General features: G+C 41.3%; 1 protein-coding gene across 5 annotated transcripts in view; it reads left to right on the forward strand.

Moving 5' to 3' along the window:
- The window catches only part of ELMO1 (engulfment and cell motility 1), a 546,685-nt gene that overhangs the window by 207,473 nt on the left and 325,141 nt on the right, over positions 1-14,071 (forward strand). For all 5 annotated transcript variants that reach the window (XM_073630502.1, XM_073630506.1, XM_073630503.1 and 2 more), the window contains 3 exons: positions 1,567-1,617; positions 3,002-3,124; positions 8,369-8,500. In XM_073630502.1, the coding sequence (XP_073486603.1) occupies positions 1,567-1,617; positions 3,002-3,124; positions 8,369-8,500 (306 nt within the window). The remainder of the gene's footprint in view (positions 1-1,566; positions 1,618-3,001; positions 3,125-8,368; positions 8,501-14,071) is intronic.

Below are 14,071 nucleotides of genomic sequence, written 5' to 3' on the forward strand. Positions count from 1 at the left end.
CTACAACCCTGCTGTTATTTTCTTTAGACCTTTAACATTGTTTGGGTTTGTCTGCATTAGGGATCAAACAAAAAAAAGTATGCATTTAATGGGTGTTTTTCTAATTTGGACACATTTATGCATATTTCATTTTTTTTTTTTTTGCAATGGACTTCTCGGGCCAAAAGGCCAAAGTCCAACATGAGATGGCTTAATCATTAGACCTCAGCTGTGATACAGTTACTTCTTTTTAGTCCGGAAGGGTTCAAAGTAGAGATTTCAATCTACTGGGACCCTGAAAAATATGGTTCTCGAAAGATCCTAATCAAATTTTTGTTTTAACTGAGGACTCCAAAAATGGACCACAAGACCCTATCCCAAACATACAGTTTATACATCCTTGCTTTAGCAAATTTTGGATCAACAAATGAGAAAATGTATCAATTAGAGTAAAATCCAACCAGGCCATCTACCCAGCAAACTATTACCTATGAATTAGGCAGTCTGTTATTTTTCTCACCCATTGAGGGGCACAAGACATTTTTCAGCTTTAGATTATAGTGACGTCTGCAAGAAGATTGGACACTGGCACTCGAACTGTAGGAAATCCCTTCTGCTACCAGCATGCCTGTTTTTTGCTAGTGTCCTAGGAGAAAAGATTGACCTATTTTCTTTTCTTTTTTTTTTTTTTTTTTTTTTTGCATGTGTTTTTTCTCTGCATCACTGTTAGAACTGGTCTCTGTGATTTCAGTTATCCAGAGCTGTTAGGTCGTAGCCTAGCTTTTGGTGTGCTTTGTTGATCCCCTACATGACTGGAAGTTGTAGGCCTGGCCTGGAAGTGACCTTCGAGCAGTCTGTTCTATGTGAGGCACTTTTAGACCCCTTTCTAGTAAACCTGTGACCTCAGACTGGTTTTGGATGTCCCGAAGGTGAAATACTTTGTGTCCCTCAATACGTCAAAAGGAAAATAGGATTTTTATATTCCCTATAAAATGCTTTTCTTGTACTGCATTGAGAGACAGAGGTCCCACGCTTCTGTGATTATGATCAAGCTCTTGGTTATTCTTTCTACATAACAAAAGTATTCTGGTAACAGGAAGAGTTATATTGGGCTGGCCAACAGTTTTTGCCAATGCCCAGTCCTCCTGTAGGCGGCAGTATGACCAAAAGGTGAAAGACTTACTTTGTCTCTTAGTGTACTCAAGGGAAAGGGGTTTTATAGCGAGTACAGAAATCCTATTACTATCTAGCATAAACAAAACAGGCGTACTCAGGGTGGAGGACTTTGCATGTTTATTTTTGTAAGGTAAAGGGGCTTAGAAACTTTGTATGTTGACCACTTATAATTCTGGGTAAAACATTGCCCTTTAAGCTTGTACATACATTACAGTTTTAGAGCCATGAAGAAAACAGAATGATAATGCTTGCGCAAATGTAACCTAAATTTGTCTTTGTGGTATGTTTTACGTTCGTATTTTCAGTGCCATAACATTACTGATTTAGCAGTACTAAGGTTGTAATTATTTCAAAAATAACATGTTTGATATTAAGTATTATTTGAATGTGTTTTTTGTTTTTTTTAAACAGGAGATGGCAAACATATTGGCACAAAAGCAGCTCCGTTCCATTATCCTCACAGTAAGCAATGATTTTTTAATGTTTCTTGTGCTTTAAGTACAACATACTGTAATTTGTGATTGTTGGAGGTTTCACTGTACCTAAGCTTTGTCCTGTAGCAGTTTTTTAATTTACTTCTCTTTTCATAAGCATGATGCTGCTTCATGAATTACTGCAGTGCATTACTAAAGAAATGCTAGGGGAGCTTGTAAAATTGAAATTTAAGCTACAAAATGTATCTAAAATAGAACTAGGCATTTTTTTTAAGTTTCAGAGTGAGTGGAGAGGTTTTAATTGCTGTCTCTGTCCCTGTTAGTGAGATTCACTCTCTCTTTTTGTCATGTCTACCATTTTCACAGAAGGAGGAAGAAAATCCTTCATTTCGGGTTGTCCCCAGAACAGTAATAGAGGGAAAACCTTCTAATGCAGACATTAATTCTTGGGACAACCAAGGATTGGAGATATTTCCTCTCACTTCCTGTTTTGGCTATAGGGCAGGAAGTGAGGAGAAATTTCCCCAATGGGACACAGATTGCAAAAAAACTTGACAGAGATAACCCTCCCTTTGTCAAAAATGAAAAGAAAAGCTATGTCTTTAGTTTTAGTTAATTTTTTTCCAGTTTTACTTCAGTGCCTACTTCAGTGTTTTCTTGAAAAATAATCTGTTCGATAATTTTAGAAAATAGTCCCTGTGGTTGTCTTGGGACCTTGAATCTACAAACCACACTCTGCAACCAAGTAACAGGATGGCGTGGTAGAAGAGTGGAGTAATGCCACCAGATATAAAATCAAAAGGGCAGCTGTTTTAGTTGTTTTTTAGAATTCTGCCTAAAATACTTTGTATGTAGGCCTTCTTGAATAGGAGAAGCTAATAGTATTTAGTGTCCCTATGAATTCATCTACACTGAGGTGTGAATAAACTAAAATACACACAGATTTTTTAATTACCAGCAAAGTATTGAATCAACTCTTTGGAGCCCTTTGGTTCTTAGCTGTGTTGCCAGATGGCTATGATTCTAGGCTAGATTATGTCTATGCCCTGTAAAAAAAAAGTTAAAAAAGGTTGTTAAGCTATAACCAAATGTTAATGGGTAAAGCTCCATTCCTGCCAAAAGTATTTTGGTTTGTCTTTGGCAGAGCAAGGAAGGTCACAACTACTGTCCAGTTTATATTGCTGTTTGTGCCTATAATAGGGGAGATTTTCTGTCACTTCTTGTCAGGAACACAGACAAAAACAAAACCATGTTATGTGTGGGGAAGGGTTAAAAACTTCAGTAGTGTTTTTGTTGAGGTCTATGTCTTTCTTTTCAGGTGACAGCCGTATCCTCCATTTTTTGTACGGAATCACAAGGAGCCTCCATGAAGCCTCCATGAAGACTGATCATGTCTTTCTTGTTTTTCACAGCATGTCATCAGAGCACAGAGAACCATTAATAATGAGATGGCACACCAGCTCTATGTATTGCAAGTTTTAACTTTCAATCTCTATGAGGATAGAATGATGACCAAAATGGATCCTCAAGACCAAGTAAGTAATTAATGTAAAATATTTGGGTAATTTATGGCAATAAAGTGATTTTCAAAATAAATGTTGCCCATCTTTTCAGTGGCAATGTATTTTATAAAAATTGTAGTTCACCCTTGGAACCCTTGAAACCCTTGGAAGGGACATAGCTTATAGCAGGAGTCTCCAAACTTTCTAAACAAAGGGCCAGTTTACTGTCCTTCAAGCTTTAGGGGGACCGGACTGCAGCTAGTGGGAGTAGAAAATGCCCTAGCATCAGGCATTTATATGTCATCACTGGTTTTAATGGGAGGAATAGTGCCCCGTTGTTGTTATTAGGGATGGGCTGTCTGTTCGACTCGAACACTGGCTGGTCGCCCGTTCGCCGAATTGGGAACAATTTGGGGTGTTCGCAACAAATTCGAAAGCCGCGGAACACCCTTTAAAAGTCTATGGGAGAACTCAAAAGTGCTAATTTTAAGGGTTAATATGCAAGTTATTGTCATAAAAAGTGTTTGGGGACCTGGGTCCTGCCCCAGGGGACATGTATCAATGCAAAAAAAGTTTTAAAAACGGCCGTTTTTTCGGGAGCAGTGATTTTAATAATGCTTAAAGTGAAACAATAAAAGTGAAATATTCCTTTAAATTTCTTACCTGGTGGGTGTCTATAGTATGCCTGTAAAGTGGCGCATGTTTCCCGTGTTTACAACAGTCCGAAAGCAAAATGACAAAGGAAAAGAAAGTCATTTAAAAGTACTAGCGGTAGCGCCGGCAGCTATAATGAATTGTCGGGTCTCTGCAGTACTCATAAAAGTCATTGAAAAAAACAGCCTGGGATTCCCGCGCAGTGCATTACCAGGCCCTTTGGGTCTGGTATGAATATTAAGGGGAACCCCGAACCAAAGTTTAAAAAAAAAAAATGCGTGGGGCTTCCCCCAAATTCCATACCAGGCCCTTCAGGTCTGGTATGGATATTAAGGTGAACCCCGCACCAAAATTTAAAAAAAAATGGCGTGGGGGTCCCCCTCAAAATCCATACCAGACCCTTCAGGTCTGGTATGAAATTTAAGGGGAACCCCGCACCAAAATGTAAAAAAAATGGCGTGGGGGTCCCCCTAAAAATCCATACCAGACCCTTATCCAAGCATGCAACCTGGCAGGCCGCAGGAAAAGAGGGGGGGACGAGAGAGCGCCTCCCCCCTCCTGAACCGTACCAGGCCACATGCCCTCAACCTGGAGAGGATGTCCCCATGTTGATGAGGACAAGGGCCTCATCCCTACAACCCTTGCCCGGTGGTTGTGGGGGTCTGCGGGTGGAGGGCTTATCGGAATCTGGAAGCCCCCTTTAACAAGGGGACCCCCAGATTCCAGCCCCCCCCGTGTGAAATGGTAATGGGGTGCAAATGTACCGCTACCATTTCACAAAAAAAGTGTCAAAAATGTTAAAAAAGACAAGAGACGGTTTTTGACAATTCCTTTATTATTATTGTTATTAATGTCTTTTTTGGTGTCAGAGGGGGCGGGGTCACCCGTTACGTAACTGGATGACCCCGCCCCCTCTGACATCATGGTGAAAGCCATAGGGAAGTCCCCGTGCGTCAGAGGGGACGGGGTCACCAGGTGGCCCAGCCCTCAGTTATATAAGAACTGTCAGACGAACAGAAGCGTCACACAGCGGGAACGTCCCATGAATGTGGATTGTCCAAAGAACGAAGCGGGGAAGAAGATGCCGGAGGAAGATGCGGACGAGAAGACTGAAGGAAGAAGCAGAGGATCGGAGGAAGAAGAGGAAGAAGCGGGGGAAGAACAAGATGGAGGAAGAAAACTGAATGAAGACCAGAAGAGGATGGAAGAAGAAGACATTAATAAAAGAATTGTCAAAAACCGTCTCTTGTCTCTAACATTTTTGACACTTTTTTTGTGAAATGGTAGGGGTACATGTGTACCCCATTACCATTTCACACAGGGGGGGCCGGGATCTAGGGGTCCCCTTGTTAAAGGGTGCTTCCAGATTTCGATAAGCCCCCCGCCCGCATACCCCCACAACCACCGGGCAAGGGTTGTGGGGATGAGGCCCTTGTCCCCATCAACATGGGGACATCCTCCCCATGTTGAGGGCATGTGGCCTGATACGGTTCAGGAGGAGGGGGCGCTCTCTCATCTCCCCCTCTTTTCCTGTGGCCTGCCAGGTTGCGTGCTTGGATAAGGGTCTGCTATGGATTTTTAGGAGGGACCCCACGCCATATTTTTTTAAATTTTGGCATGGGGTTCCCCTTTAAAATCCATACCAAACCTTAAGGGTCTGGTATGGATTTTGAGAGGGACCCCCACGCCATTTTTTTTTAAATTTTGGTGCGGGATTCCCCTTAATACCCCTACCAGACCTGAAGGGCCTGGTATGGAATTTGGGGTGACCCCTTCACATTTTTTTGTTGCTGATTTTGGTTCGGGGTTCCCCTTAATATTCATACCAGACCCAAAGGGCCTGGTAATTCACTGTGGGGGAACCCCAGGCCGTTTTTTTCAATGACTTTTATGAGTACTGCAGAGACCCGACACTTTTTTTTCCTTTAGAAATGTCATTTTGCTCTTGGACTGTTGTAAACACAGGAAATATGCGCCACTTTACAGGCATACTATAGACACCCCCCAAGTACGAAATTTAAAGGAATATTTCACTTTTATTGTTTCACTTTAAGCATTATCAAAATCACTGCTCCCAAAAAAACTGACATTTTAAAAACTTTTTTTGCATTGATACATGTCCCCTGGGGCAGGACCAAGGTCCCCAAACACTTTTTATGACAATAACTTGCATATTAACCCTTAAAATTAGCACTTTTGATTTTTCACATTCGTGTCCCATAGACTTTAACGGTGTTTGCGTGTTCGAACAAATTTTTTGCCTGTTCGCATGTTCTGCTGCGAACCAAACAGGGGGGTGTTCGACCCATCCCTAGTTGTTATTAATGAGAAGAACAGTGCGCAATTGATGCTGTCAATAGGGGGAATGTCGCCCCATCATTGGTTTCAGTTGGTGGAACAGTGCCCCAAGGGCCAGAGAAAGTCAAGCAAAGGGCCATATCCAGCCCTGGGCTGCATTTTTGGGGCCACTGAGAATAAGCAAATTATAACCATGTTTAGTCGTTAACCGGTTACCGACCGGCGCACGCCGATGTACGTCAGCAGAATGGCACGGCTGGGCAAATGGACTTACAGGTACATCCATTTGAATTCCCCGCCGTGCCATTGCGTGCACGCCAGACGGGAGCTCCGTGAGTCGGTTCGCGGGTCCCGCGGATTCGATCACTGTGGGGATACCCGCTATCGCCTCACGGAGAGGACGAACGGGGAGATGCTGATGTAAACAGCATCTCCCCGTTCTGCCTAGTGACAGTGTCACTGGATCTCTGCTCCCTGTCTTCGGAGCAGAGATCAGTGACGTCGCACACACAGCCCATCCCCCCTACAGTTAGAATCACTCCCCTAGGACATACTTAACCCCTCCACGCCCCCTAGTGGTTAACCCCTTCACTGCCAGTGTCATTTACACAGTAATCAGTGCATTTTTAATCGCACTGATCGCTGTATAAATGACAATGGTTCAAAAAATGTGTCAAAAATGTCCGACATGTCCGCCATAACGTCGCAGTCACAATAAAAATGGCTGATCGCCGCCATTACTAGTAAAAAAAAAAAATTATTAAAAATGCCATAAAACTATCCCCTATTTAGTAAACGCTATAACTTTTGTGCAAACCAATCAATAAATTCTTATTGCGATTTTTTTTTTTACCAAAAATATGTAGAAGAATATGATCGGCCTAAACTGAGGAAACAAACATTTTTTTTAGATATTTTTGGGGGATATTTATTATAGCAAAATGTAAAAAATAATGCGTTTTTTTCAAAATTGTCGCTCTTATTTTGTTTATAGCGCAAAAAATAAAAATCGCAGAGGCGATCAAATACCACCAAAAGAAAGCTCTATTTGTGGGAAAAAAAGGACGTCAATTTTGTTTGGGAGCCACGTCGCACGACCGCGCAATTGTCAGTTAAAGTGACGCAGTGCCGAATCGCAAAAAACACTCAGTCAGGAAGGGGGTAAAATCTTCCGGGGCTGAAGCGGTTAATTTACCTTTGTTATTTTATAGTGAAGGTCAGGTAGTTGTCCTGTGGTGACTGTAGTTATCATTTGTAGAATGTGTGAGACTGATGGTAGACTTTTGTTAAGTGGATAGTTAAAAGACGGAAAAAGCAGTAGAGTTGTAAAAAAAGGGAAAGGGTCTGATGCTTCCAAGAATGGCCTGGGTGAATAAAAGTGAATTTACCTACAAGTAGGATAAGTTTGAGTGGTTAATTGTGGGTAAGGCATATTGTATTCAGTTGCCTATCCTTTCAAACAGTAATGTTTCCTGTCTATTAAATTAATGCAAGTGTATGTCACCTAGACCATGTGCAAGTTATATACTGAGACCTGAAAACATACATCTTGTGCGAAATCTCCTCTGTCCAAGCCATTTTAACATTAAAATGTGTTAGATGGTAACACATTAAAACTTTACAGTATCTTTCTCTATACTCCACAATATGGACCACTGCATCTTAAAGTATACATTTTGCAGATCCGTGAAGGGATTTTTTGTTTTATCTGTCTTTATATTTCACAGAAACACGTGCAAATGGCCTTTAAGCTTGCAATGTGTTATCCAAATGTATGCACCACTGTAGTGCACAGTATGGGCTCATTCACACCAGAAACTGCGCATTTACTGCATGTTTTTGCATGCGTAGTGACGTGCATTTGATACAGGTTTTTTTATGCACATTTTCATGTATTTTTGGTTCATTTTTCATAAGCTTGTATTTCCTTTGAAGTCACTTCTGTCTTCTTTATTCTTTTGGGCTTTTATGTGCACTTCATTTTTGTGCATTTTCAGTGCAGAAAAATGCAGCTCGCTGTACTTTATTTTTCAAAGCACTGCACTACACTGCAATAGTGTGAACTATACCCATAACATAACCTGGATTTTGGACTGTGTATGCAGTTGGAGTGCAGTCAAAAATGCATCCATCTGCATCTGACAGAAATGGGCCCTAATCAAAGTTTACATATTTTTTACAGACCATTAAAGTTAAAGCATGATATTCTGCCTTTAGCTGTACTTTATGTGCTTTTGATCACAAAGGATCTCTGCTAACATACAATGGTCTCCAAAGAGTTGTTCTCTATTCTATTACTGTTTTCTTTGCTCTGCTTGTCCCCAGGCCCAAAGAGATATTATATTTGAGTTACGTAGAATTGCTTTTGATGTGGAGCCAGACCTAAACACTCTTGGTGGGAGCATTGAGAAAAGAAAGTCTATGTACACCCGGGACTATAAAAAGCTTGGATTCACTGTGAGTACTCCTAAAATTATTGATCATTTTTATTGGTTATAGTATTCGAATCAGCTGATCCTAAGGCTACACTACTTGATGTAGCTTGACTTTATGTGGTTTTATTTTTTGTTTTCTTTTAAATTGTGGATTGAACATAAATTTACATACATAGATTGCGGCCTAATGAAATAGCTGATAGGTTTACTAGGCGTCATTTATAAGAACTAATTCAAATTGGCTATTGATAAAAAAACAACCAGATATTTTTTCCTTTTCAAGCTCACTAAAAAAATAATAACTGTGCTCAATAGGTGGTGTGGGTATCATTGCCATTTTCCCTGCACTAACCAAAGCTTATTCAGTCACTATGCAAATAGCATTGATGATGTGAAAAGTGCATTAACCTATGATCACCAGTCAAATTTTGGTTAGATCAGTGAAAGAAAAAGCACAGATTTGATTAGCTTTCGTGCATTACTGACACTAGTTTTATTATTACCTTTGGCTATTGACCAGATCAGGTTCGTTCTTTGTCTTATTCATATAAAGAAAAAAAGGGGAAATGAATGGAAAAGAAAATTAATTGATTTGTAATTTTCATCCTTATATGTTGTGTGTGTATATATAAACAGTGTAGTATCAGAATTAAACAATGTACAGCGCTGCGCTGCGTAAACTGTCGGCGCTATATAAATCCTGTATAATAATAATAATAATACAGGACTGTGTGTATCTAGTTAAATCAATATATACAAATGTTGGTTACAATACCTTTATGCAGAACATATGGGACAAATGGCTGTATATATCACAAAAACTTTTGCATGAAAAAATAAAGCATGTAAACAGCCTAACATGAATTTACAATAGCAATGTGTAAGTAGCCAGAACACAATATTTTGGCATTATTAGTAGCAAAAAAAGAAGCTTATTGGCCATAGTGATAGCCTGTAAGAATGTAGGCGAGGGTGGTAGGCTGCATCTTTTCCCAGAACAAATAAGGGCTTATCACATCATCAGCCTTGTGTAAAGTGTTTTACAATGTGGTACACAGCCTTACTAGACTGTTAACACTTGATCAGTGCCCACATCTACCTGATCAGCGGATTTTCCCATTTCCACCTATCATCATCATCTATCACTTAGGCTGGATTCACACCTATGCATTTTTAGTGCTTTTTGCATTTTGCAGATTTGCACTACAGAACGTGTTCCATAGGAAACCATGTTGAATGGACTGTAGTGTAAATCTGCAAAATGCAAAAAGCACTAAAAATGCATAGGTGTGAATCCAGCCTTAGCCCTTGGCAATTGTCGTTTCTCACTGAAGACTTACTTGCTATGTTAAACTAAAAAAGATTTTTGAATCTCCTTAATTTGTAATTTGGTGACGTATTCCTCCCAGGCTATATTAAAGAGGTTAACACAACCATTTGAAACAATGAAATACTCTCGATTAAATATTGCATCTCTAAACTGAACTAAACATTTTGGAATCCCTCCAGTGGTGGTAGGAAAAAAAGTTTTCTCAATACGGAGATCAGGTTGCAAGCTGATGTAGTACAGCTGAGAGGAGGTAGAAACTGTGATATTAGGCGTGCACACAGGGAGATAGAATGCATGATTTCTATGAACAATTATGCGGCTGTCATAGGGCTAGATCCCAGGAGCCAGACTTCCAGTATGTAAATACATCTCCTAGCTTAGACAGTCTGTCTTCTCAACTCTTCAGTAATTTGTCCACAGCTGGGTTATCATATTGTATTTGTCAGGCTAGTCCTGGGAGGTTACCAGGCCTTTATTATCAGGCAGGAAGGAGATGGTTTACTCAGTGCTCTGCAGGCAAATTAGATTTCTACAAGTAGTTTTCAGATATCCAGGAGCACCTTTGGGCAGGAAAGAGACCATTTACTCCTTACTCTTTGCATGCACATTTTGACATATTCCTTATGGTCTCAGTTCCCATCTGTATCTCAGTAATTATGTACTAGACTGAAGGTTTTCAGCCAGTGGTACCTGTACTACCTAGGAACTTCTGAAAAGCTGAAAGGGAAGGAAGGTGACTAATTACTCACTACTCTGTACATGCAAATTGTGAAAACAATCTGAGTTTCCAGTTTTCGTTTTATAAGTAACTTTATACTAGACTGAAGTTTTTCAACATGTGATGCCTATACCTCCAGGGGCACCTTTGCAAGTCTAAAGGAACACTGGGGAAAGGACACCTGTACATAAGGAAATAGGTTGTATGTTGTTACTGACTTCCTGACTCTGACAAACGTTAGTTGCCTGGTTGTTTCTGGCTGTAATACTTTCTAAACAACAACAATTTACCGCGCTACTCTAAAAATGTGCTACTAATAAATAGTAGGATAATTAGAGCTGCAGTCCTAGAGTGGGGCGTGCACACATATATACAAAGATAATCAAAAAAGACTGCGCTAAAAAAATGACATATACATTGACAGCACATATAAATGTGTAAATAATGAAGAATTCAATCTATTGGGTGATCAAAAATATAAAATATAGGTATTCTAGTGAAAATGAATTTTCAATGGAATAATATGAAACAAGTATGGCATAGAATTATAATAATGAAAACAAGTGTATCAAATAACAAAAATAATCAAAAATAAAATGGAAATATTCAGAAGGAAACAGTCCTTGGAGCCAAGGCAGATTGAATAGGTGATCATAAAGGTTAAACACCCAGCACCCAGTGAGAAATCCTCCACCTTAATAGATGTACGCTTACCAGAGGTAAGCTAGATAACAGCTTATCTATGAACATCCACACAGGGGACACAACTCCTTAGATCTCCTCACAAGGAAGGGGCAGGCAGGATCTCTCCTTTCGGCGGGCCTCAAACAGCATACTGGGGGGACCCAGAAGAATAAAAAATTTTCTCGAGAGTGTAAATCCGTAAAACCATTTATTGAAATAAAGAATATGTACACTTACATTAAAAAATCGTAGTAGAAATTTCTAAAAGAACAGCCGACCGGCTTGCATACACCCGTTCAAACGAGATAGGATGGAAACAATGACGTCAGCGCGTCGGCCTTCCGACGTACGTTTAGTCCTATTGGACGTCGTCATGGGAACTTGACTTGACTAAACTGCAGACTTGGATCACATCTTTTTGTGAGCAGACAGGCAACTAGCATTTTCAAAAGACGAGATTAGCGTATTTCTTTGATCAGGTGTCCTTTAGGCTGCTTTCACACTGGGGCGGGCGGGTGTTGACGGTAAAACACCGCTAGCAACGCTTTACCGTCGTTTTAGCGGCGCTATTCGGCCACTAGCGGGGCGCTTTTAACCCCCGCTAGCAGCCGAATAAAGGGTTAAATGCGCCCATGTAGCGCTGCTGCCGAAGCGCTTTGCAGGCGCTTCGGCAGCGGTGCCTATTCATTTCAATGGGGAGGAGCGGTGATGCTGCTTGCAGGATTTTTTCTAACGTCCTGCCAGCGCACCGTCCCAGTGTGAAAGCACTCAGGCTTTCACACTGGGCATGCAGGGGAGGCAGTTTTCAGGCGCTTTACAGACACTATATTTACCCCAAAAGCATCTGAAAAATGCCCCAGTGTGAAAGGGGTCTAAAAGTTAGTATACTAACTTGCAAAATTCTTCTTATTATTTCTTATTATATAGGATCTATATAGTGTCAACAGTTTACAAAGTGCTTTACAACATACAATAAGGGCAGTGTAAATATGCGAGGTGATTAGACTCTAGTGGTGCATACATCATAAACGTGCCACTCCAGACTGCATTTTTAAGGGCATGGCAGTCCACTTTTATTAACCGCTTGCCGACCGCCGCACACAGATGTACGTCGGCAGAATGGCATAGGCAGACAAATGGGCGTACCTGTACGTCCCTTTAAATTTGCCGCCTATCGGGCATGGGTGCGCACGCCGCGGGAGCGTGCCCGTGGGTCCCGGGAACTCTGTGTTTGCCGGCGGCCCGAGATTGCGGTGTGGAGAGGTAGAACGGGGAGATGCCTATGTAAACAAGGCATTTCCCCGCTCTACCTTGCGACATGACAGAGATCTACTGTTCCCTGTGATTGGGAGTGGTAATCGCTGTCATGTCAGTGGAAGCCCATCCCTCCCACAGTTAGAACTCCTCCCTAGGACACACTTAACCTCTTGATCGCCCCCTAATGTTTAACCCCTTCCCTGCCGGTGCCATTTACACAGTAAAAAAAGTGCATTTTTTTTAGCACTGATCACTGTATAAATGACAATGGTCCCAAAATAGTGTCAAAAGTGTCCGATGTGTCCACCATAATGTCGCAGTCATGATAAAAATCGCAGATCGCCTCCATTACTAATAAAAAAAAATTAATAATAAAAATGCCATAAAACTATCCCCTATTTTGTAGATGATATAACTTTTGCGCAAACCAATCAATATACGCTTATTGTGATTTTTTTTTTTTTTTAACCAAAAATATGTAGAAGAATACATATCTGCCTAAATTGAGGAAAAAAAAAGTTTTTATATATTTTTGGGGGATAATCACAGAGATGATCAAATACCACCAAAAGAAAGCTCTATTTGTGGGGGAAAAAAAAACGTCAATTTTGTTTGGGTACAATGTCGCACGACCGCACAATTGTCAGCTAAAGCGACGCAGTGCCGAATCGCAAAAAATGCTCAGGTCAGGACGGGGGTAAAATCTTCCGGGGCTGAAGTGGTTAAAGGAAACGAAAAAGTTCAAACAAACAATAATCAATAATCACAACAATCACAACAATAATCTTCCCTCACAGGGGAGGGGGTTCCATCACTGTATACACATCCTTCAGCCTCCTGGCTTACTCACTGTCAGCTTCATGCTGCTCGATCGCAGGCCACATCTGCCTCCTGCAGACATGCATGCTCAGGCTGTAACCGGCAGCCTTCCTGTATCTCTCACATGGAGCTGTATCCTGCTGGGACCCTGCCAACCTCCTAGACCAGACCTCCTGGAGCTGTCTCCAAGTGTGAGCCCTGAGCTCTATCCCTGGGATGGATATGAACCCAGCCCACAGGTGTGTAATCAGCATACCTGCCTGTGAACAAATCAGGTGTAGATTGCCAAAACACAGAGTTGACAAGGAGTCGCATCGACACAGCAGACAATACAATTTATTACAGTACAAATCAGAGGGCCCTGCTTGTTAGAGCTACAATCTAAGAGGGAGAGAGATACAAAAGGTCATCACTGTGGTGGATGAGCTGTTGGAGATAGTGGAAATACAGTTGTTGGGGGCAGGGAAGGCCTCTCTGAAGACAAGGGTTTTTAGGGATCATCTAAATGTGGATAGAGTAGGAGATAGTCACACAGATTAGGGCAGAGAGTTCCAGACGATGGTAGAGGCTCGGGAGAAGTCCTGGAGGCGAGCATGGTAGGAGGTGACAAGGGAGCTAGAGAGCAGGAGGCCTTGGGAGGAACAAAGAGAAAGATTAGTTTGGTATTTTGAGACTCGGTTAGTGATGTAGCCAGGGGGCAAAGTTGTGAATGGCTTTGTAAGTTGTTGTTAGTATTTTAAATGTAATTTGTTGGGTGATTGGAAGCCAGTGGAGGGATCGGCAGA

The sequence above is a fragment of the Aquarana catesbeiana genome, linkage group LG05 (assembly GCF_042186555.1).
Source record: "Aquarana catesbeiana isolate 2022-GZ linkage group LG05, ASM4218655v1, whole genome shotgun sequence".
NCBI lineage: Eukaryota > Metazoa > Chordata > Amphibia > Anura > Ranidae > Aquarana > Aquarana catesbeiana.